General features: G+C 41.4%; 1 protein-coding gene across 1 annotated transcript in view; it reads right to left on the bottom strand.

The window, feature by feature from the left end:
* Window positions 1–22,727, bottom strand: part of MYO18B (myosin XVIIIB) — a 256,547-nt gene that overhangs the window by 157,365 nt on the left and 76,455 nt on the right. Inside the window, exons 20-21 of the mRNA XM_037816981.1 lie at window positions 20,035–20,144; window positions 3,859–3,924 (exon numbers count right to left, since the gene is read on the bottom strand). Coding sequence (XP_037672909.1) covers window positions 3,859–3,924; window positions 20,035–20,144 — 176 coding nt within the window. The remainder of the gene's footprint in view (window positions 1–3,858; window positions 3,925–20,034; window positions 20,145–22,727) is intronic.

Below are 22,727 nucleotides of genomic sequence, written 5' to 3'. Positions count from 1 at the left end.
AGATGGACCAGGCCTGCTCCAGCCAAGATGATAAGGAAGCTCCTGTTTGGTGCAGACATTTTATCACTCCCCAGAGGCAAAGAAAAGAAGCTCTAATGGTGGGATTTGAGGCAAAAATAAAGGGGAGGCTGTCATTTTTCAGATGCTCTTATACTGTTTAATTCTAAGAATAACTGCATGTGTTCTTTGCCAGGAGGGGCTTATAATCCCTAAGGTGTTCACCTTCTTTCAAGGCACTGAATAGCTCTATCTTAATCAAGGACATTATCAATTAATAGTGCATAGGAATAAGCTAACATTTATTGAAACTTTAATGTGTTCTGGATCTGAACTAACCATTTGACATGCAGCTACAGCCCTTTACATGAATAAAGGGCTATGCAGTGGTTATTACTATCCCCCATTTTATGGAGGGAGAAACTAAGGCTACAAAAATCATTTGCCCAAGATCCTCCACTAACAAGTGGCAAAGCCAGGATTTATTTCCCTGACTCCAAACAAGACTACAATTATCCCAGAATATATCTAGCATTTGTATGGTATCTACATTTTTCAAAGTTCTTACCACTATCCCATTTTAATACTCAAAACAGCCCTTATAAGAAATCTATTGGCTCAGGGACATTCTATAATTTACTAAGTTCACATTGTTGGTGATCAACCAAGCTAGAACTTAAACCCAGAACCTTGGGTTTACCTCCTGCACCCATTCTCAATATCAACATGAAGCTTCATTTCCACATTCATTATGATACAAACACCTGAGGCTTGAGGGTAAATTGCAATATGATTTCAGGTGGAACAAAGGGTCTCAATTGATTCTCCATTACCCTAAACCTATTTTCAGTAACAGAGACAGCTTGTCCAATCCTGCAGTGAGTTCCTTCTCAGTGGGAAATGAATATAGGCACCCCCAATCAGTGCTAACTCTGTTTCGCAACCCTCCACTGCTTTACACAATGCTTCCTATCAGCCAGGCCCACCAGGACAATTAGCCTCATTGAAATAAAGACATGATTGACTCATTACCTATCAGATTGCCTCAATAATGACTGTATTAATTTCACAAGCTAGTGAGTCCCAAAAGCTGCTATGAAAAAAAAAAAATCAACGATCAAAGTGATGACAGCACCAGTTCATATATTAAAAAAGGTGGCGGGTGCTGCCAAAACTGCTATTGATTAAATATGAAGCTTTCATTAAAAAGATAATTGGAAGCGACCATACACAGAATGGGAATAAGTCATCACCTCTGCAGAATCTTATCTCAAATTTTTTTTTTCCTTTTTAGAATATTTCTAACCAGAAGACCAAATGCATATGGAATTGTGCCTTTTTCATAAATGCCATGGCCCTCGGCACAGGCCTCGATAAAGCCCTGGGGCCTGAAAAATCACAAAGAAAATCTAAATTATTCACTTTCCATGGGTCCAGCTGCTTATCGGACCCAAGCAGAGCATAACATCCCAGCATCCCTACATTCAAGGAATCCATAGAGACCACTGCTCTCCAAGCTGTTTTTCCTCTAAAAGTGCTGAAAGACAAGATTTTTAAAAATCTGATATGGCAATTGCTTCTATATTTGGTATTGCTAAGGAATTAGCTCCTCTCCTATTCATAATTTTACAGATTAGAGTTGTTTAATGCTTTAACATTATAATGTTATCCTATTTGATAGGCATCTTGTCTCATTGACAAATGCATTCACGCATTCAACAAGTAATGATGGCCAACCCCTGTTAAATGGCAATTTACTGATTCCCACAGACAACTTGAGAGATAGAGAGCAGTAGCTTCATTTTACAGATGAGGAAACTGAGGCTAAATCACTCACTCAGGTTTCCCATAGTAAAGTAGTTGCAGAGCCTAGGTGTGGACCAGGTCTGCCTGTTCATTTTTCCACTGGGCTTCACAATCTTCCCACCCACTGAAGTGCCAAATCCTGCAAAGAAATTGCCCCTGCCCTTGCTCCCAATGACTTCAGTCTATTGCCTGGTCTGGCTTCCAAAATGATACATTGACCTTAACTTGTGCTAGACACTTTCTTAGTGAATTCCTAGCATTATTCAATAATAATAATGTTTTATTATTGGAATGTTTAGGCTTAAAGACGTCTTGCTCCTGCCACATGTGTGTAGCACCTTCTTCATCTTCCTTTGTTTCCTTCCTTGGTGTGCAACAGCTGCTGGAATTGAAGGGCCCAATTGTCTAAATGACCACTGGTTCTCAAACTTGAGTGTGCACTGGAATCACCTGAAGGGCTTGTTATAACACAGACTGCTTGGCCCCACCCCGAGAATTTCTGATTCAGTAAGTCTAGGGTGAGACCCAGGAATGTGTGTTTTTAGCAAGCTCTCAAGTGATGCTGATGCTGCTGTTCCAGGGACTACACTTTGAGAACTACTGCACCAGAAGGATGACGTTCCTGGAGCTGAAGAACAATTTCCGCCATGTGTTAAAAAAGTGCTGTATGTTTCCATTAATAAACAATGGGACCCACAGCGTATTGAAAATAGCCTGGATATGGACAAATACAGGTTTGCATTGGGCCTCTACTCCCAGCCACTTACTCATAAGACCTTGAAAAGGGGCTTGCTTCCCAGGGTCCCAGATCACAGCTTCCTCATCGGTGAAACAGGGATACAGGGGACTTTGAGGCAAAAAGAGGTACAATAAATGAAGTTCCTTAGCATAATACTTGGCTCATAGTGAGAGCCCAGTAATCAACAGGTTTATTACCTCTAACAGAAAGATCTGCAAAGGCTCAGATCCTGCCAACTCCCAGCAGGAGAAATCAGGTTGAGGCTGCAATTGAGTAACAGCCCCAACCATATACCTTAGCAGGTCCAAGGGACCTGTGGAGAGGATACTAGGTGTTTAGGAAGAGCTGAGAGGTGGAAGGGGTACAAATGACTGTGAGCTCTTCATGCCAAGGGCTGCTTTCAGAGGCATGATGGAGCAGACTACTCCAAGAAGTATAAACAGCCAATAACGCCATGACCAGCTTTCCCAGCACCTCACACAGCATTCTGGAGGCAGAAAACAATTGACAAAGGTTTATTGGATGACTTTAATCAATCAGTAGATAACTAGGTGGAAAGATGGATGGAGCAATATAGACTCTGGTCTATTTCTTTTCCAGTTTCTATTTCTAATCCCTGTCCCTTTTCTCTTATCCACGACTGATCCTTGAGTTTAAAATCTCTGTGCCTACTTCCCAAACTATAAGGGTGGGAAAATTCATTCTAGGAGATGGTAATGGGTGTCCACAACAACAAAAGGGTGGGGGTTCCATGGTCAAATAGTTTTGGAAACCATAAATATCATATTTTCCCTCTTGAAAACCCACAGGCTATATGAGCATATCAGGGCTCTGTGAAATTCTTCTCTAAACTTTGAAAGACCTTTGAGCTCAAAACCAGTTTGAGAAAAGCTATTTCTTTCAACTCTAATAATAACGTGTTTTCTTCTCAAGCCCCTTCTTTCTTTTCACTTACCAGTTGTGTTATAGTTGGTTGCAAAGTAAAAGTTAAAAGGTTCTGGGTGAAGACTCGAATGTTTCTTCTCAGGTTTTATGACAGCTCTTTATGAGGCTCATAAGGTCACACTGAGTGCTACCATTTTAAATATTCCAGACCTCTGAGGACACTGATGTTTCCCCATATTATTTCTTCCCATATAATGACATTTTATCTTCATGGCCTTGTAAGATAGGCAGGGCAGAAAATTGTTAGCCCCATTTTCAGTTTGGTGAAGAGGAGACACACAGAGACAAAGGACAACTGAGCTATAACAAGAATCAAGTCTCATCTCAGTCCCTGACAGGACAGAGGGTCACAAGAAAGAAGCTGTTCTCACTTGGCTGTGCCCCACGGCCACTGTCTTCTTCTCCAGATCCAAGCTCTGCAGGAGCTCCTCCACAGCCTGGAGAGAAGAAAGAAGTTAGAGGTTTGCAAGGTTGGAGAATCCCCAAGAGGAAGGTCAGACTGGCTGGATAGCTGATGAATTGGGAAAGAGAGGGCCTGTCCTACGTGTCTGTGAACTTTGGCCAGCAGAGCCCACGGTGAGAACACCTTTCCCACCAGAAGATGAAACATGTGCAGAACACCTACTATGTGCCATCCTCATAGCAACCCTAGATGGGTCACTGTATTACTATGCACATTTTACAGAGAAGAAATTAGAAGGTACAAAACTAAATGAAAAGCCAGATTTGACTCAAGGTCTGTCTGACCACATTTTAACAGGTATCTTTTGCATGCCCAGGATGGCTCAGAGGATCCAAAGGCCCTAGAAAATTCACCCACTCTTGTCACTAAGTCCCCCTGTGACAAGTGGCTCAGCACTCTATACTTTTCTCACTGTGCTTTCCAGTGACTGCCTCACTCTCACAAATATTTGCAATATATATTACATGGCCATTAACTTTGCCCTAACCTATATTTTGACTACTTTGAGGGACAGCTTGTGTTTAATTAATCTCTTATTTCCTCCATTGAATCTGGTACTATTCTATGCATCCAGTAGGAGCTCAATAAGTATGATGACTAAATGAACAATCCCAAACAAGGGAGATTCAATGGGGGTTGTGGGTGGAGAGGCAGGCTCATGCAGGAGAAGCAAATTCACTCAAAGAGATTCCTGGATGCAGCTTAGGCCAAATCACCAGCCACTTAATGGAATTTTCCTCTTGTCAAATAGTCATGCAGGCTCTGAAACAACCCAGCCAGAGATTTGTATCCTCAGATAAATATGGGTCATGCCTAGTTCCTTCGTGACCGCCAATTCCCCTCCCACTCCACCCCCATACAACCACTCATGGATCTTTCATTCACTGAAAATCAGAAAGTCTAATCAGAACAAACTGTCAGAAAAGTAACTACAACACTCAAGGAACAAAAGGAATTATACGACCGGAGTGATTTAGTAGATGAGTCTCCATTCCATGGGTCACGAGCATCACAGAAGACTTCCTAAGATATCCCTCCACACACACACACAAAATGCTAATTATAAGTCTAGTCCCAGACTGCAATCATGGAGGAATTTTCCTCCTCTGACCTCCTGGAAAATATTCCATAAGACCCCTTCAAAAAACCAGTGGTTTCACTTATTACTTTTTAGCCAAAAATGTTTCAAGGGAGCCATTGGCAGCAAAATGCATAAAACCAATATATCCAAAACATAATGTCTTTTCTCTCTGCCCAAGAGGAGAACAAAATAGAAATTGGTTGAAAATAAGATGGGTGGATTTTAAAAGTACCTAAAGCCAGTGAAATTTTTCTAAGTCTACCTTGGAGATAAAGTCCAAGGTAGATGTTTGAGGGGAAAAAAAATCCAGATCTGGAGTTGGATCCATTTGGGTGCAGATCCTGGTTTTATCAATCATAAACCATGAGACATCAGGCAAGAGCTTTATTCTCAGCCTCAGGTTCCTCATCAGAAAAATTGGGAAAATAATAACACCTGTTTCAGAGGATTCTGAGGCTGTGGCTATGAAAGGCTTTACATAGCACCTTGCATATAATAATCCTCAGTAAATATTAGCAGCTATGTACACTTATTGCACCCCCATGGCCAGCCCTATTTTGGTCAAAATCTGGCAGACATTACAGAATGCAGACTAAGACATCCATTTCTTAGATATACCCCAAACACTGCCAAAGCCCACGTCCAACCTCTACAACATTAGGGTATTCTCCACGTCCTTGTTTGCTTCTAACCTTTTATATTAATATGTGGCCAAGAATGTTAGACCTAACAAAGATATTCTGTTCTGTTGACATCGTTTTACATATAAGAGAGCTTGGATCCAAATGGTGGGATAAGTGGTTGACCACAGGCTTTGAGTGATGTTTCTGACCCTCATTTTCCTGACCTGCAAAATGGTGATAATATCCCCTGCCTAGACCATACAGCTGTTGGGAAGATCAATTGAGAATACATGAAAAGGCCTTTGTAAATGACTTTGTACTTAATTGCTATTATTGTTATTATTGATATTACTATCTTATTGAACCATATGAAATTGCTACTTGTTCAGGTCAAACATCAACGATTTCATAAGGTTCAACATAACATTAATCACTGTCCAACAACTAGTTGGTGGAAGAGACAGAGCAAGAATCCATGTTAGTGTAAGGAAGTCCTTACTTGCCTCTCATCTTTATGGGAGTCAGCTATTCCATATATCAAAACTGTATAGATAATTGAGGCTTATCCCTCTCAATATGGAATGCCACTTTTGTGAATAAAATGTCAGCCATTTTACTTCATGGAAAAGAGGGTTTTGTTTTTTGTTTTTTTTTGGTCTGTTTTTGAATGAGAATTGCTGTAAGTGCTTTATACTTCAAAACTCATTTTATTTTCAAATCTCAGATACTAGGATATCTCCATTTTACACAGAAAAACCTGAGGCCAAATACAATGAAATGACTTGTCAAAGATCACATGACTAGGATGTAATGGAGGTGGATCCAAATCTGGGAAATGAGACACCTGAGCTTGTTCTGTCCCTCCAATGCCCTGAGCAAGTCATACCTCCTCTAGAGTCCCTAGTGCCCTCACCTATAACACGGGGTAATTCTGCCTCTCTCACAAGGATACAGTGGCTAACTAATGAGTTCATAACAGCAGTAGGTAGGAGTGAGACTACTGGAATGATAGGGAAAAAGTAAGGAAAATCCTCGCCCCCAAAAAACAATAATAAAATGGACAAAATTGCCAATAACAGCAAATTAATTTATTTGGAAGAGCAAGGTGTCCCAAATAGTCAAAAATATCTTGAGAAAGAGGAATGAAGTGGGAGGTCTCACAATACCTGACTTTGAACCATATTACAAAGCTACAGTCCTCAAAACAGCATGGTACTGGCATAAGGACAGATACACCGACCAATGGAATTGAATTGAGTATTCAGAAATAGACTTTCACATCTATGGACAATTGATCTTTGATAAGGCAGTCAAGCCAAAGCAACCAGGACAGAGCAGCCTCTTCAATAAATGGTGTTTGGAGAACTGGATATCCATTTCCAAAAGAATGAAAGAGGATGTCTATCTCACACCATATACAAAACTTAACTGGAAATGGATCAAAGACCTAAACATTAGTGCTAAGACCATAAGACTCAGAAGAAAATGTAGGGCAATTTCTTAAAGATTTTATGATAGGAGGTAGTTTCCTAGACCTTACACCCAAAGCACAAGCAACCAAAGAACAAATAGACAAATGGGATCTCCTCAAAATCAAACACTTTTGTACATCAAAGGACTCTGCTAGAAAAGTAAAAAGGCAGCCTACAAAACAGGAGACAATATTTGGAAACCACATATGAGATAAGGGTTTAATATCCCGAATATATAAAGCAATCCTACAACTCAACAACAGAAAGACAAACAACCCAACTAAAAAATGGGCAAAAGACATGGGCAGACACTTTTCTGAAGAGGAAATACAAATGGATCAAAAACATATGAAAAAATGCTCAACTATCAGGGAAATGCAAATCAAAATCACAATGAGATATCATCTCACACCTATCAGAATAGCCATTATCCAAAAAACAGGAAAATTACAAGTGCTGGAGAGGATATGGAGAAAGAGGCACACTTATTCACTGTTGGTGGGAATGTAGAATAGTGCAACCACTCTGGAAGACAGTGTGGCAGTTCCTCAGGAAGCTAAGTATAGATTTGTCATATGACCCAGCTATTCTATTACTTGGTATATACTCAGAGGAACTGAAAGTTAAGACACGAACAGACATTTGTAAACTGATGTTTATCACAGCATTATTCACAATAGCCAAGAGATAGAAACAGCCCATATATCCATCAACAGACAAGTGGATAAACAAACGGTGGTACATACACACAATGGAATATTACACAGCTGTAAGACAGAACAAAGACATGGAACCTAAAATAATGTGGATGAATGTTGAAGACTTTATGTTGAGTGAAGTTAGCCAGAAACAAAAGGACAAATACTGTATGGTCTCACTAATATGAACTAACATTAATAAGCAAACTCTGAGAGCTAAAAGCTGATAACACAGGCTAACAGGAGATAGAAAGAGGGTAGAGATCGGGCATTTGATGCTGAAGGTCTACAGAATGTTCAGCAGGCTTGATTGCATAGACCCAGAAATTGTTAGCATAATACTGTGTGTTGGTAGCACAATATTGTAACTACATAGAACAACAACGTCCATGAGTAAGGCTGAAAGAGGTGGGCTAGGAGCATGTATGACACCTGAGTTAGAGACAGAAGATAGACTGGGACTGTTTACCTTAGCAAAAACTGGAGTGTTCAATGATTGCAACTAAATACACAAATATAAAACTGTTCTTGCATGTGGGAGAACAAATGAATGTCAACCATACAGTTTGTTGGGAAAGGGATGGTAGTGGGGAAAAAATATAATCAAAGCAAACTGGAGTCTATGGTCAACAGTAACATTATGCTTCCATTAACTGTAACAAAGGCAATATACCAAAGCTAAATAAGTATGAGAGGGGGAAATAAGGGAGGGATATGGGATTCTTGGTAGTGGTATTATTGTCTGACCCTACTATTATATTGTATTGTATGTTATTTTATTTTTCTTTTTATTATCTTTTTATTATTTGTAAAAAAGAGAGCTTTTTTTCATAGTAATCAATATGTTGAAATGCTGACTGTGGTGATAAATGCACAGCTGTATGATGAATTGTGAACAACTGATTGTATACTGTGGATAATTATATGGTATGTGACTATAGCTCTATAAAATTGTATGGAAAAATATAAACAGGGATAAAAGTGCTGGAGAAAACATGGAGAGAGGGATGCACATATTTACTGTTAGTTAGGAGGCAGAACGGTATAGCCTTTCTGGAGGACAGTGGGGTGGTTCCACATGAAGCTAAGCATGTGGGTGCCATAAGGTCCTGCAATCTCATTAGGGGGCATTTACTTGGAGGATCTGAGAGCAAGGACATGAATGAACATTTGCACATTGTTGTTTATGGAGAGAGTATGCATGATTTGCAATGGGTGGAGGTAGCCTAAAGGTACATCGACTGAGGAACAGAATGGTGAACTGTGGTGTGTGCATACAATGAAATATTGAGCTACTACGGGAAGTGAAGCTGTGAGACATGCAAGGAGGTGAATGGAACCCATAGACCATATTTTGAATAAACTATGCCAGTAACAAAAGCAAACACTATAATGCCTCACCAACGTGTACTAACTACAATGTGTAAACTCAGAACTGAACATTATGAGGGGACCGCTTACTGTAACAGTCTCTAGACTGTAAGCTCTTACAGCAGTCAAATCTATTCCTGAATTGTAATGGCTATCTCCAGCTTCCGAGATGCTGTTCCCTTGGTGTATGATCTGATCGATCCCTGGAACTTTGGGTATCTGTGTGACACCAAAAACTCAGAGCTAGAATTCAGCAGATATGAACGTCAGTATTAGCACATATAGCAACTGTTTTAAAAGTGGAAAAACGACCCACACTTATACTAGAGATATGAATGAAGCAGATGTGGTTAGGACTAGGACAAATTGGGCCAAAGGATAAAGGACAATACTGACTGCGTTTTACAACTTCAAATGTTTAGTTGATGGAAGATCGATATTTCCTTAACAGTTTAACTCACAGTTCGTTCAAATACCATAATTACATAGAACTTTTAATAGGAAGTAAGACCTGGTAGGTTTGCATAGGTTATTGTGAAATAGTGACACATCCCAAAGCAATTTGCACAGAGAATAAAAATATATGTGCAGGGTCTCCCTGAGGAGCTGGGGGGAAATGCAGAGGGTTGGGCTTCCTCACCTGGATTGTTGCTGATGTGCTCACAAACATTGAGGACTGGTGGTTTGATGTGCCAAACCCCCTATCATGGGACTTGCCTTTATAAAGCTCATCAGTGCAAAGGAGAGGCTAAACCTGCTTATAATTGTGCCTAAGAGTCTCCCCCTGAGTACCTCTTTGTTGCTCAGATGTGACCCTCTCTCTCTAACTAAGCCACCTTGACAGGTGATCTCACTGCCCTACACCCTATGTGGGACCTGACTCCCAGGGGTGTAAATCTCCCTGGCAACGCAGGATATGACTCCCGGGGATGAATCTGGACCTGACATCATGGGATTAAGAACATCTTCTTGACCAAAAGGTGGACGCAAAATGAAAAGAAATAAAGTTTCAGTGGCTAAGAGATTCCAAATGGAGTCGAGAGGTCACTCTGGTGGGCATTCTTATGCACTATATAGATAACCCTTTTTAGGTTTTAATGCATTGGAATAGCTAGAAGTAAATACCCGAAACTATCAAATTGCAACCCAGTAGCCTGGACTCTTGAAAATGACTGTACAGCAATATAGCTTACAAGAGGTGACAGTGTGATTGTGAAAGTCTTATGCATCACACTCCCTTTATCCAGTGTATGGATGAATGAGTAGAATAATGGGGACAAAAAACTAAATGAAAAATAGGGTGGGGGATGTTCTGGGTGTTCTTCTTTACTATTATTTTTTATTCTTATTTTCACTTTTTCTGGTACAAGGAAAATGTTCAAAAAGTAGGTTGGGGTGATAAATACACAACTATGTGATGGTACAGTGAATAGTTGATTGTACACTTTGGATGACTGTACGGTATGTGAATATACCTTAGTAAAATTGAATAAAAACAAACAAAAAATTTATAGGATGCAGCTAATGTAGTACTTTGAGGTAAATATATACCTTTAAACAAATATATCAGAAAAGAAAAAAAATCTCAAATCAATAATCTATGCTTCCACCTTAAGACTCTATAAAAAGTAAATAAAACTTCAGTGGAAGCATAGAAGCCCACCTCTGTAACTTCTGTCTGGAGAGATTCACTTGATGAAGCAGCCTAGACACTGAGAATAGATAGGTCATTGTCCTCACTATAAGTCAACATCACACCCTCATAAACATGACTCTCAATGTACCCAAGATATCTCTGCCTTAAATTATGAATTTTCTAAAGCTCAGGCAGCCAACATTGAACAGAAGCCAGACTTGGGAGTCTAAACTTTACCAAGTACAGGGAGAATATGGTAAGATAATGCACATATGGTGCTCAGTATCATGCCTGGCATGTTAATTTTCAGTAAATCCTAGTCTAATGGATGATAGTTCTAAGGTTAGAAGCCTCTCTTTGGCATTCCTGGGTGATGACGCACCCTTCATCCTCATCATGAGTCCTTGAACATTCCTCAGAAAAAACAACCCAAGCCACCATTCTCAGGGGCCTTTGTGAACCAGAATTTGGCAAAAAGCTTTCTAATTCAATAAGGATTCACCCAAACGGCATATGGGCTGACATCTCACAGGAGACTGAACATGCCAGACAGGCAATGGGAGAAACCCTGGAATAGCGAAGAACCTTGGCTGGGAAGTGCTTCCCCAATTGACTGCATAAACGAGAGAGTGTAGCATGGAGAATCCTTGTCTTTTGAATAGGATGCCCACTCTGTGAACCATTTGGCTGCTGTTAGCCTAACACCTCCTCGATAAAATCCACATTCATGGCCTAATGGCTGCCCTCTGCTGAGAACCTATTACATTCTAGGCACTTTTCTATGTCCCATTATAAGTTGCCCATGACCACGCAGCTATAAAGTATAAAGGGGCATGAATGAATGGAAAAAAGAGATAGAAGAAACAGGATTCAAACCCAAGTCTAACTGATTCTCAAACACTTGCTCTTTTTTTTTTTTTTTTTGTTCCTGGTTTTATTTTATTTTATTTTTTTTAATCTTCATTTTATTGAGATATATTCACATACCACACAGTCATACAAAACAAATGGTACATTCGATTGTTCACAGTACCATTACGTAGTTGTACATTCATCACCTAAATCAATCCCTGACACCTTCATTAGCACACACACAAAAATAACAAGAATAATAATTAAAATGAAAACAATTAAAGTAAAAAAGAACACTGGGTACCTTTGTCTGTTTGTTTGTTTCCTTCCCCTATTTTTCTACTCATCCATCCATAAACTAGACAAAGTGGAGTGTGGTCCTTATGGCTTTCCCAATCCCATTGTCACCCCTCATAAGCTACATTTTTATACAATTGTCTTCGAGATTCATGGGTTCTGGGTTGTAGTTTGATAGTTTCAGGTATCCACCACCAGCTACCCCAATTCTTTAGAACCTAAAAAGGGTTGTCTAAAGTGTGCATAAGAGTGCCCACCAGAGTGACCTCTCGGCTCCTTTTGGAATCTCTCTGCCACTCAAGCTTATTTCACTTCCTTTCACATCCCCCTTTTGGTCAAGAAGATGTTCTCCGTCCCACGATGCCAGGTCTACATTCCTCCCCGGGAGTCATATTCCACATTGCCAGGGAGATTCACTCCCCTGGGTGTCTGATCCCATGTAGAGGGGAGGGCAGTCAAACACTTGCTCTTAACCATTGCATCCCTACCTTATACATCGATCAAGTCATTCCATAAGGGTCGGGACTATGCCTCTGCTATTTAATGTCTCTGCATGCTCGGGACTATAAAATGAGTGCCTGGTACAAGGCAGAAACTAAACAACCTACCAAAACAAACAAATATGCATGTTTAACTGGGTTGTTACTATGGAATGGAAAACATGTAAAAATGATTAAAATACATAAAACACAAGCTGGAGGGGAACAACAAGGGGAGCAAGGTTGAACAGAAAAGCTGATGAATAAATTCCAGAGGGCTAAGGCTCCTGGAGTCCCAGAATATTAGTTCAGCACCCTGAGAGTGGACAACACCTGCCAAGCTATGGGTTCAGAGGGACCTCTTCCCAGCAGAGGGGAACTCTTATGAATTCAGAGGAAACTAGGAATGGCTGCGAGGGGATGTGACAGAACAAGAATGGCTGCATTTGAGAGGACAGATTGACAGCCCTTAACTGTGCTCTTCAGATCAAATCCCCAGGGACAGAGATTTTGCTGGCTAAAATCAATCAACACTGCAGATACTCTGAGGGGAGGAGGTGGGCCCAAGGGTTTCCTCACATTGATCAGAGAGACTTGGCAACTCCTGCCTCAGCAGCAGAGAGAAATGGAAGAGACTACAAGTTGGGATGTAGCCAAGGTGAGTTGAAAGAGCTCCTTCGCTGACCTGCCTGAGATTCCACCATCATAGTCACTCCTGGATGGACTTCAGTGTAGATTAAAGCATAATCTTAACCAGGTAGAGTAACCTGGGAGTGAGAGAGGTGTTGGACCCCAGATGACTAGAGGGGAAAGGGGGTCTTTTTGGAGACCTGAGTGTGTGTGCATGGGTTTCTCTGGCCAATAGGCCAGAGGAGACAAGGTAGTCCTGAGCAGTTAGAGGTCAGGATAAGAAGGACTATGTAATAGGCAGAGACGACTTCACTTCCTTACTTTGCTTAAGCCTGTCCCAAGACTAGAGATCAGGTATTCCATGCCACATCCCTGCTGAAAGCATGTCAGCAGGCTATTGCTGACCATTTCATAAATCCCAGACTCCTCAGCCTAGGCTAACAAGGACCCCAAGGTATAGCCCCTGCCAATTTCCTCAGTCACTTTCTTTGCTAGTTGGCATCCTTTATGCTGCAGCTATACTAAACGAAACATGCATTCCTATGCATCCAGGTCTTTGCACCCACTATACCCAATGTGGGGATGTCCTATATTCCTCCTCTTACCCAATTTCTCCAAAATGTCCTCCCAGGCTCAACTCAAGTGTCACCTGCTCTGAAGTGTCTTTTCTTAGTGCCCTGGCCTCACTCCTACTGCAAATATCAAAAGTCTTGGGGGCCTTTCCTGGGGTGTCCAAAAGCCATCACTCTGTATGGTAATTGCTTGTTTTGGTGTCTTTCTCCTCCATGAGACTGTATTCTGTTCATCCCCATACCCCCAGCATCTAGCACAGGACCTGGTGCAAAGCAGGCACTTAAAGTTGGATGAAATCAATAATAAGTATAGTAAGTATTTTAAGTTCACATCCATGGAAGGTACATTCTGTACATAACTGTACTGAACACTCTGCTTGGCCAAGGGCTTCCGTTCAAAAGGCCTGTGTGAGGAATCCGAGAGCTTAACTTCAGAAACCAGCTTTTCCACTTCCTGGCTGGGTGGCTATGGCCTCAGGTGCCTCTACTGAAAAATGGTGATAATCACCAGAGTGGCAAGGCTTTATCTTTTGAGGGCTGTCTCAGGGTGAGGCTCTCTAACCTTGTCACATTGTGCATAGGTTCTGATGAGAGTTTCTGCATAGGTGGTAAAGGCCATGTGCTATTTTTGTTTCAGGGACACAACATATCCAGCAGATACACACTGAATGAGAGTACTACATTGGGAAATAGTCTTGGCATGAAAAACCTAAATTTGGATGCCACATGTCAGGCACACAGGAGGCTTCATCGAGACCATTTTACACCCTGACAATGAGTTCCCTCTGCCGCCGTCTAGTGTCTAATGACAATATTGACCTTTTCCAGCTATCAAACTTGTCTTATTAAATCCTGAGGTCTTAAATGCTTTGCACACAGAGGCTGACAGTTTGCCCACCCGAGCACGTGTTCATGTATAATTCATAGACCATCACATTGCCTGGAAAATGAATATTTATCAGCTTTTTCATAAGAGGAAGGATGGTGTTCCCTTTCGTTGCTACCAAAATTCTATGCTGCAGCAAATGAAATTTGTGAGCAAATAAAAAAGGAATAAGAAGCAGCAAAAACTCCCAACCAAGTCCATTCTGCTTGTAATTTTCCATTTTCTGAGGCCGCTAGAGTGTATGGAGGTGGTTTCGGTTTGGCTACAACAGAGAACTGCTGAGTCGTTTGGAATAGAAATGTTTCCTTATGCTACACTCATTGCCCTGCAGAAAACTCCCCCACATGCCACCCCTGTGCTGTTTTCAGCTCCAGAGAAGCCAAAACGCTTTCAATGTCTCCATCCCTGACCCTCTGAACAGGGTTCAAGTTTTGGTGGACCAAGAATAAGGAACCCACGCCCCCCTCCACCAAAAAGAAAACTAAAACAAGAAAACAAAAAAAACAGATCCAGAGAGAGACTGGTGCCACCAAACCTGGCACAGTTCCATGGCTCCCAATGAAGGCTACTGCCCAGAGTGGGGACTGCCCTGCACCACCCTAGCCAGGTCTGGTGTCCTTTCCTCATAATGTCTTATGAGGGCTGTGCTGCTTTGTCTGCTGGAGGGTGGCCTGTGCCCTAATCCCCGTACAGAGAAGAGCCAAAAGGGGACCTAAGAATTGTGACTCTATTTACTCTTCTCACCATGTGATTCACTGACTGAAGATTACAATGCAGGTAATCTCAGGCACACACAGGCACACACACTCAGAGGTAAAGCTTCAACATGGTTGCAAACATAGAGTCTGTGTGACTCAGCTATATCATACTGGCCTTGAAAGATGCTGATGCTGATGATAGTAGGCAATATATATTGAGGAAGGTGGGACAAAATGGTGGCACAGGGAGATGTGGAATTTAGTTAGTCCTCTGGAACAACTAGCATATAGCCAGGAACAACTAGTAAATAGTCTGGAACAACTGTTGGGGGGCATGTGACCGAAAACACATCATACACCAGTCTGGAATGGGTGGAATGGCTGAGACTACAGATAAGAACTGTAAGTAAAGCTCCCCAAACTGCACAGAAGGCATCCCTCCACCACCAGCACAGCAGGCAGAGCTGAAACACTTCCTGCGGGAAAAAGAGGCAGTCTACTAGCAGGAAGGGAAGGTAGCTCAACCAAGCTCTAACCACAGTTTTAGTTAATGAATTTGGACTATTGAATACAAGCTATGAGCACAGATAAACCCAGAGCAAGCAGGAAAAAACCCAGAGGTTTCTCCTGGCAGAGAGGCAAGGCTGACGGAAAAAAAAAAAAATAAATAAGTAAATAAATTAAAAACATAGTCTTTTGGAGTTGGCTGAGCTCAGAATACTGAAAAAGGGCTGTGTGCCCAGAAAAGGGGCACACAGAACCGGGCACTGACTCTGGTTTTTGACTGGTAACTGGGGGGCTGGGGAATGGCTCTGAAAAGGGAATTTCTTTGCTTTTTCCTTTTTTTCTCTCATTCTAAGTAGCTCATTAGAGAAAGCCTCAGACATTTTCAATTGTCAGCACTGACCCAGGCAAGAGTGGAGTTAAGATAGTTAAAGAGACAAAGGAAGAAGTCAAATGTAGGAGATAAATCTCTAAAGGGCTTATCTTCCCTAAGAAAAGGGGGAGGCGGGGCCCAGCTCAAGTGGCTGCCCTCCCTCAGAGAACTCAGATCCTAGGGTCAGTGGTGGGAGGGACAGGGAAGAAACAGCTTAAGATTGGCTTCTGACACTCTCAGTCCCTGGCAGGGACAGGATCTACTGAGAATTAAAGGCAACACATCTCTTTAGGCTGGTAGGGAGCTGCAAGCTGACAAGTGCCACCTGCTGGGTAGGATAGGAAAAGCACCACATGTAGAGACCTCACAAGAAAGTCTGATAACTTTCTGGGTCTCATCCTCAGGGAGACTTGATACTGATTACACCCTCTTCCTAGAGAACTGGGCCCATCTGGTTGCGGAAAATCTGACTGTGGTAGTCAAGGAAACCAGATGCTTAGACAACAAAAAAATATAATTTACACTAGAAAAACGAAGATATGGCCCAGTTAAAGGAACAAACTTACACTTCAAATGAGATACAGGAGTTGAAACAACTAACTAAAGATCTTCAAACAAATATGCTAAATCAATTAAAAACATCAAATCAACAAGTTGAGGGAAGAAATGGCAAGAGATGAAGAACATGAAGAAGACACTGGGCAAACATAAGGAAGAATTTGAAAGTTTGGAGAAACAATTGGCAGAACTTAAGGGAATGAAAGGCATAAGAGAAGAGATGAAAAACTGAATGAAGACATACAACAGCAGATTTGAAGAGAAAGAAGAAAGGATTCAGGAACTAGAGGACAGGACATCTGAACTACACAGAAAAGAACAGATAGGGAAAACAATGGAAAAATACAAGCAGGGTTTCAGGGAACTGAATGACAATATGAAGCACATAAATTACATGTCATGGGTGTCCCAGAAGGAGAAGAGAAGGGAAAAGGTGCAGAAACAATAATGAAGGAAATAATCACTGAAAATTTCCCATCTCTTATGAACGACATAAAATTGCAGATCCAAGAAGTGCAGCATACCCCAAACAGAAGAGATCCAAGTAGACCCATTCCAAGACACTTAATAATCAGATTATTAAATGTCAAAGACAAAGAGAATCCTGAAAGCAGCAAGAGAAAAGTGATCCATCATATATAAAGGAAGCTCAACAAGTCTATGTTCAGATTTCTCAGCAGAAACAATGGAGGCAAGAAGGCAATGCCATGATATATTTAAGAAAATGAAAGAGAAAAACTGTCAACCAAGAATTCTATATTTGGCATAACTGTCCCTCAAAAATGAGGGAGAGTTTAAAATATTATCAGACAGACACAGAGAGTTAGTGAACAGAGACTTGCTCTACAAGAAACAGTAAAGGGAGCACTACAAGCAGATGGGAAAACACTGGAGACAGAGATTTGGAGAAGAGAATAGAAATGAAGACTATCAGAGTAAAAAAGAGAGAGAGAGAAAATAAACAATAAGATATGACACATAAATTCCAAAAGTCAAAATGGTAGACAGTAGATATTATGTTGAGTGAAATTAGCCGGAAACAAAAGGATGGGTATTTATGGAACTAACATTGATGAGCAATATTTCAGAGTTAAAGTTGAGAACACAGGTTATCAGGAGATAGAAAGAGGTTAGAAATTGGGCATTTGATGCTGGAGGAGTACATAAGGTACAACAGGATTGATTGTATAGATCCAGAAATGGATACAATAATATTGTGTGATGGTAGCACAACATGATAAGTACTCTGAACAAAGATGAATGTGAGTATGGTTGAAAGAGGAAGGCTGGGGCATTTATGACACGAGAAGGAAACACAGAAGATAAAGTCTGGGATTGTATAACTTAGTGAAACCTAGAGTTGTCATTGATGGTGATGAAATGTACAAATATAAGAATGGTTTTAAAAAGAGGGATAACAAATGAATGTCAACACTGCAAGGTGTTGAAAATTGTATGGTACAAGGAGAAAAATACAATTAATGCAAACAAGTCTATAGTTAATCGTAACATTGTAAGATGTGTCCATTAATTGTAGCAATGGCAATATACCAAAGCTAAATATCTATAAGAGGGGGTTATCTGGGAGTGATGTGGGATTCTTCGTGGTGGTGGTGGTGTATGACCTTTTCATTCTATTTTACTTTATTTTTATTTTTCTTCTATCTTTCATATTTTTATTCTTCATTTTTTCCCTCCTTTTCCTCTTTCTTTGCAGAAGAAATGGAAATGTCCTCATATAGGTTGTGGAGGTGAATGCATAACTATGTGACTATACCAGGAATCATTGACTTTTACTTAGAATGGATTGTATGGTGTGTGAATAAAATTGTTTAAAAAATAAACAGAAGGATGCTGGAGAAAATGTGGAGAGAGGGATATAACTATTCACTGTCGGTAGGGAAGCAGAGTGGTGCAGCCCATCTGGAGGGCAGTGTGGTGGTTCCACAGGAAGCTAATTGTGGGGTTGCCACATGGTCTGGCAACCCCATTATTGGGTGTATACTTGGAAGAACTGAGAGCAGGGACATGAGTAGACACTGCACACTGGTGTTTATGGCAGCAGTATCCACAATTGCAAAGGGTGGAGGTGACCTAAGCGTACATTGATTGATAAACAAAACGGTGAACTGTGGTGTATACATTCAATGGAATATTGAGCAGCAGCAAGAAGAAATGAAGTTGTGAGGTATGCACCTAGGTGAATGGACCTTGAGGACAGTATGTTGAGAGAAATAAGCCAGAATCAGAAAGATAAACATCATAATGCCTTGCTGCCTCACTAATATGGACTAACTATAATGTGCAAACTCTGAGAACTGAATCTGAGGACATACATTATCAGGTGAAGGCTTATGGTAAAGGTTCCTAGATTGTAGGTTCTTAAAATAGTCACATCTATTCATGAGTTGTAATGGTTATTTCTAAATTCTGAGATGATGAGCTGTTTGTGTATAACCTGGTCAGTCCCTGGAACTTCAGGTATCTGTATGACACCTAAGACTCAGAGCCAGAGTTCAGCAGCTATGAATGTCAGCATCACCCCATACAGCAAATGTTAAAGAAGCTAAAAAGAGATCAGACTTTAATTAGAGATATGAACAAAATGGACTTGGTTAGGACTAAGGTAAACCAGACTAAAGGGAAAAGGATGATATTAACAGTATTTTAAAACTTAACTTCTATGTGAGACCAAATGAAGACACATTTATTTGGTGGGAAACCTATATTTTCTGTAGCATACTATATAATTTAAGTTGTATAGTCAGTTTATTCACACCAAAATTACATGGAACCTTGAACAGGGGATGAGATCTGGTTGGTTCGTATAGGTTAGCATGAAGCCCCGATACATCCCAGAGTAATTTGGGCAGAGAATAAAAATGTATTTGCAAAGCCTCCTTACTATGTGTCAGGCTTGTGCTGAGCATGTCACCTATGTTAATACATGTAATCCTCAAAACACCCCATTGCCATAGGTATTGTTTATTCCACTTTACAGATGAGGAAACTGAGGCAGAACACTGAAGTAATTTGTTTACGTTTACACACCCTCAAATGGAAGTAAAATTCAGGTCTGTTTGACCCCGAGGTACATGCTCTTTCAACTTCCCTCCCCTGGAATAAAAAATCTTGAGTTCAAGGACCAGAAATATGACTGCCGTTGGGGGATTGCAGTTTGGAGAGGTGCCTAGGTCAAATCTCACGACCCTTGGTATTGGCTCCAAGGCCCAGCTCTCAGGTCCCAGCCAATCCAGATGTCCCTGGGTTAATCCCTGTCTGGCATGCAATCTCACCAGGCTTTAACCAAAACAGCCAGGATCCCCATCCCTTCTTGTGCCCAATTTCACATACCTTCCTCTCATTTATTCCCTCGGAGGCCAACATGAGTTTCTTCATGAGGGGAGGGTCCAGCACCTGGAACCGCCGGCGGAACTGAGTGAGCCCCATACGGTCAGCATAGCCTGGGGTGGTGGGAGCAGGCAAGAGAGGAACATGGAATCCAAGTGAGAAGACCCAGTCCAGGGCGTTTGCTAATAACTTGCTGTGTGGACTCGCTTTTCAGGGCCTCTGTTTCCCCATTTGCTAATTTGAGAGATTGGATTTGACTGGCATTTCCCAAATGTGTTCCCTAGAACACAAGCCCAATAAAATGCTCCACTGGAGATCTGAAAAAGCTGCACATTCGTTCGCCTCTTGGAAGGTCACAATGCATGTTAGCATCAGTATCAAAGGCTGAAGGAAGACACCTGATTAGCGTTGCTTAACCCAGAGTTTCCCATACCTGTATGACCACTGAAACTTTTTACTTTTTTCTAATACTCATTACCACACCCACAAGTTGTCCCTGACCCAAAGCCCTGGTTGTAACCTCCTAGCTCCTTGTTCTGTGCTGTCAGCATACTTTAAACCTGGTAGTTGCACTGGATAGTATCTGACTCTTTAAAGTCTAAAATGTATGATGGGCAGAGCTGCATCCTTTTCTGGGGCATCTGGAAAGCAACAGAGAGAAGGAGCCATAAGAGTTTTCCAGAAGGGCATAGTGTGGAAGGGAAGTCCAGGAAAAGGGAATTTCACAGACAACACCTAGAGTAGAGAAGTACATGGTTTGTACCATAGTCATAGCAACAGCCAGCATTTACTGAGGCTTATTTTGTGCAGGCCACTAGGATAAAAACTTCTTTGTGACACTCAGGGGCCTATACTATTATTCCCAATTTACAGATCTGAAAAACAAGGCCCAGAGGGGTAAAGTCCCCCGGCTCAAAGTTGCACAGATAGTAACTGTCCCAGCTGGTATTCAAACCCAGGCAGTGACTATAAATAATCTAGTTGAGACTAGCCAAAGATGATCTCAGGGTTTGGACTTCATCCTAGATGCAGGGCCATAGTAGAGTACTGATTGTCTCAGAAGGACCCCACAAGTGGACAGATGAGAGAAGGGTCTGATGAAATCTCACTTCACAATAAGTCAAATGCATTTACCATGAGGAAGAGTGATCATGGGTGTACATGGCTAATCTAGGAATCCTTCCTGGAGGAAGAGGAAGGTCTCAAACCAGGTTTAAAGGATGCTGACATCACAGAACAAGGAGCTGGGAGATTATAAGCCAGGGCTTTTGGGTCAGACTTACCTGGGTTCATGTTCCATTTCTGCTCTTATTTAACTCCATGACCATGGACAAAAAACCCTACTTCTCTGAGATTAAATTCCTTCACATGTCAAATGGGGATAAAAACATACACTCTCACACCTCACTGTGAGGATTAAACATGATGATGGTGATAGCAAAAGCAGTTAATGTGTACTGAGTGCTTTTTCATGTCCAGGCATTATTCCTTTATTAACTCATCCAACCGTTCCAAACTCTCTTGGGAATAGAGCTGTTTTAGGAGAGTAAAGGGAGGCACAATCTAGAGACGTACCCAGGGTCCCAAAGCTGGAGAGTGGTGGAGGCCTTCTTGCTCCAGAGTCTGGTAATGACTTTTAGACAAAACAATAGTTGCAATGGTTAAACAGGTTTGGGAAACTCTGGGTTAATCAAGACTTATCAGGTGTCTTCCCTGAGTGCAAGATAGTTGAAATTTAATGAGCATTTACCATATACCAGGCCTCTGTGAGAACAACCTCAATTAGTAAATGCAGCTACACAGTGCCTAGCACATAGTAGGTACTCGATAAATGGCATACACATATATATGTATATATTTTGTATGTATGTTGTGCTGGTTTGAATGTATTATGTCCCCCAAAAAAAGCCATATTCTTTGATGCAATCTTGTGGGGCAGACATAATAGTGGGGATTAAGTTGGAACGTTTGAATTAGGTTGTTTGCATGGAGATGTGCCCCACCCAGCTGTGGGTGGTGACTCTGGTGGGATACTCCCATGGAGGCATGGCCCCACCCATTCAGGGTGGGCCTTGATCAGTGGAGCCACATAAACGTGCTGACTCAAAGAGACTGAATAGAATGCAGCTGGGAGTGATGTTTTGAAGAGGAGCAAGCTTGCTAGAGAGGAACGTCCTGGGAGAAAGCTGTTTTGAGGCCGGAGCTTTGGAGCAGATGCCAGCCGCCTTCCTAGCTAACAGAGGTTTTCTGGACGCCATTGGCCATCCTTCAGTGAAGGTACCCGATTGCTGAGGTGTTATCTTGGACACTTTGTGGCCTTAAGACTGTAACTGTGTACTGAAATAAACCCCCGTTTTATAAAAGCCTATCCATCTCTGGTGTTTTGCATTCTGCAGCATTAGCAAACTAGAATATATGTGTATATATACATTCTTTATGAATGTATTCAAAAATCATAAACATTTGACATATGTGTATGCATCTCTTTGTGCAAGTCAAAATATTTTATATGTGTGTGACAGTGACAGAAGAGCCTGGCAGCAGAAAAGACAAGGAAAAAGGGAAGGTTCCACCCAAGAGACCTCAACCTTTTCCTTGGTTGGAAAGCTTGCCCTGGCTGAGTTGGGCTGTGTTGAGAATGGAGGGGGCAGACGCTGCAGTGAGGACATGAGGCCCTAGGAAGGAGAAGGAGCCAC

The sequence above is a fragment of the Choloepus didactylus genome, chromosome 23 (genome assembly GCF_015220235.1).
Source record: "Choloepus didactylus isolate mChoDid1 chromosome 23, mChoDid1.pri, whole genome shotgun sequence".
In the NCBI taxonomy this organism is placed as follows: Eukaryota; Metazoa; Chordata; class Mammalia; order Pilosa; family Megalonychidae; genus Choloepus; species Choloepus didactylus.
The sequence above is the reverse complement of the archived record's forward strand: the minus strand, read 5'-3'. Positions and strand labels throughout refer to the sequence as shown.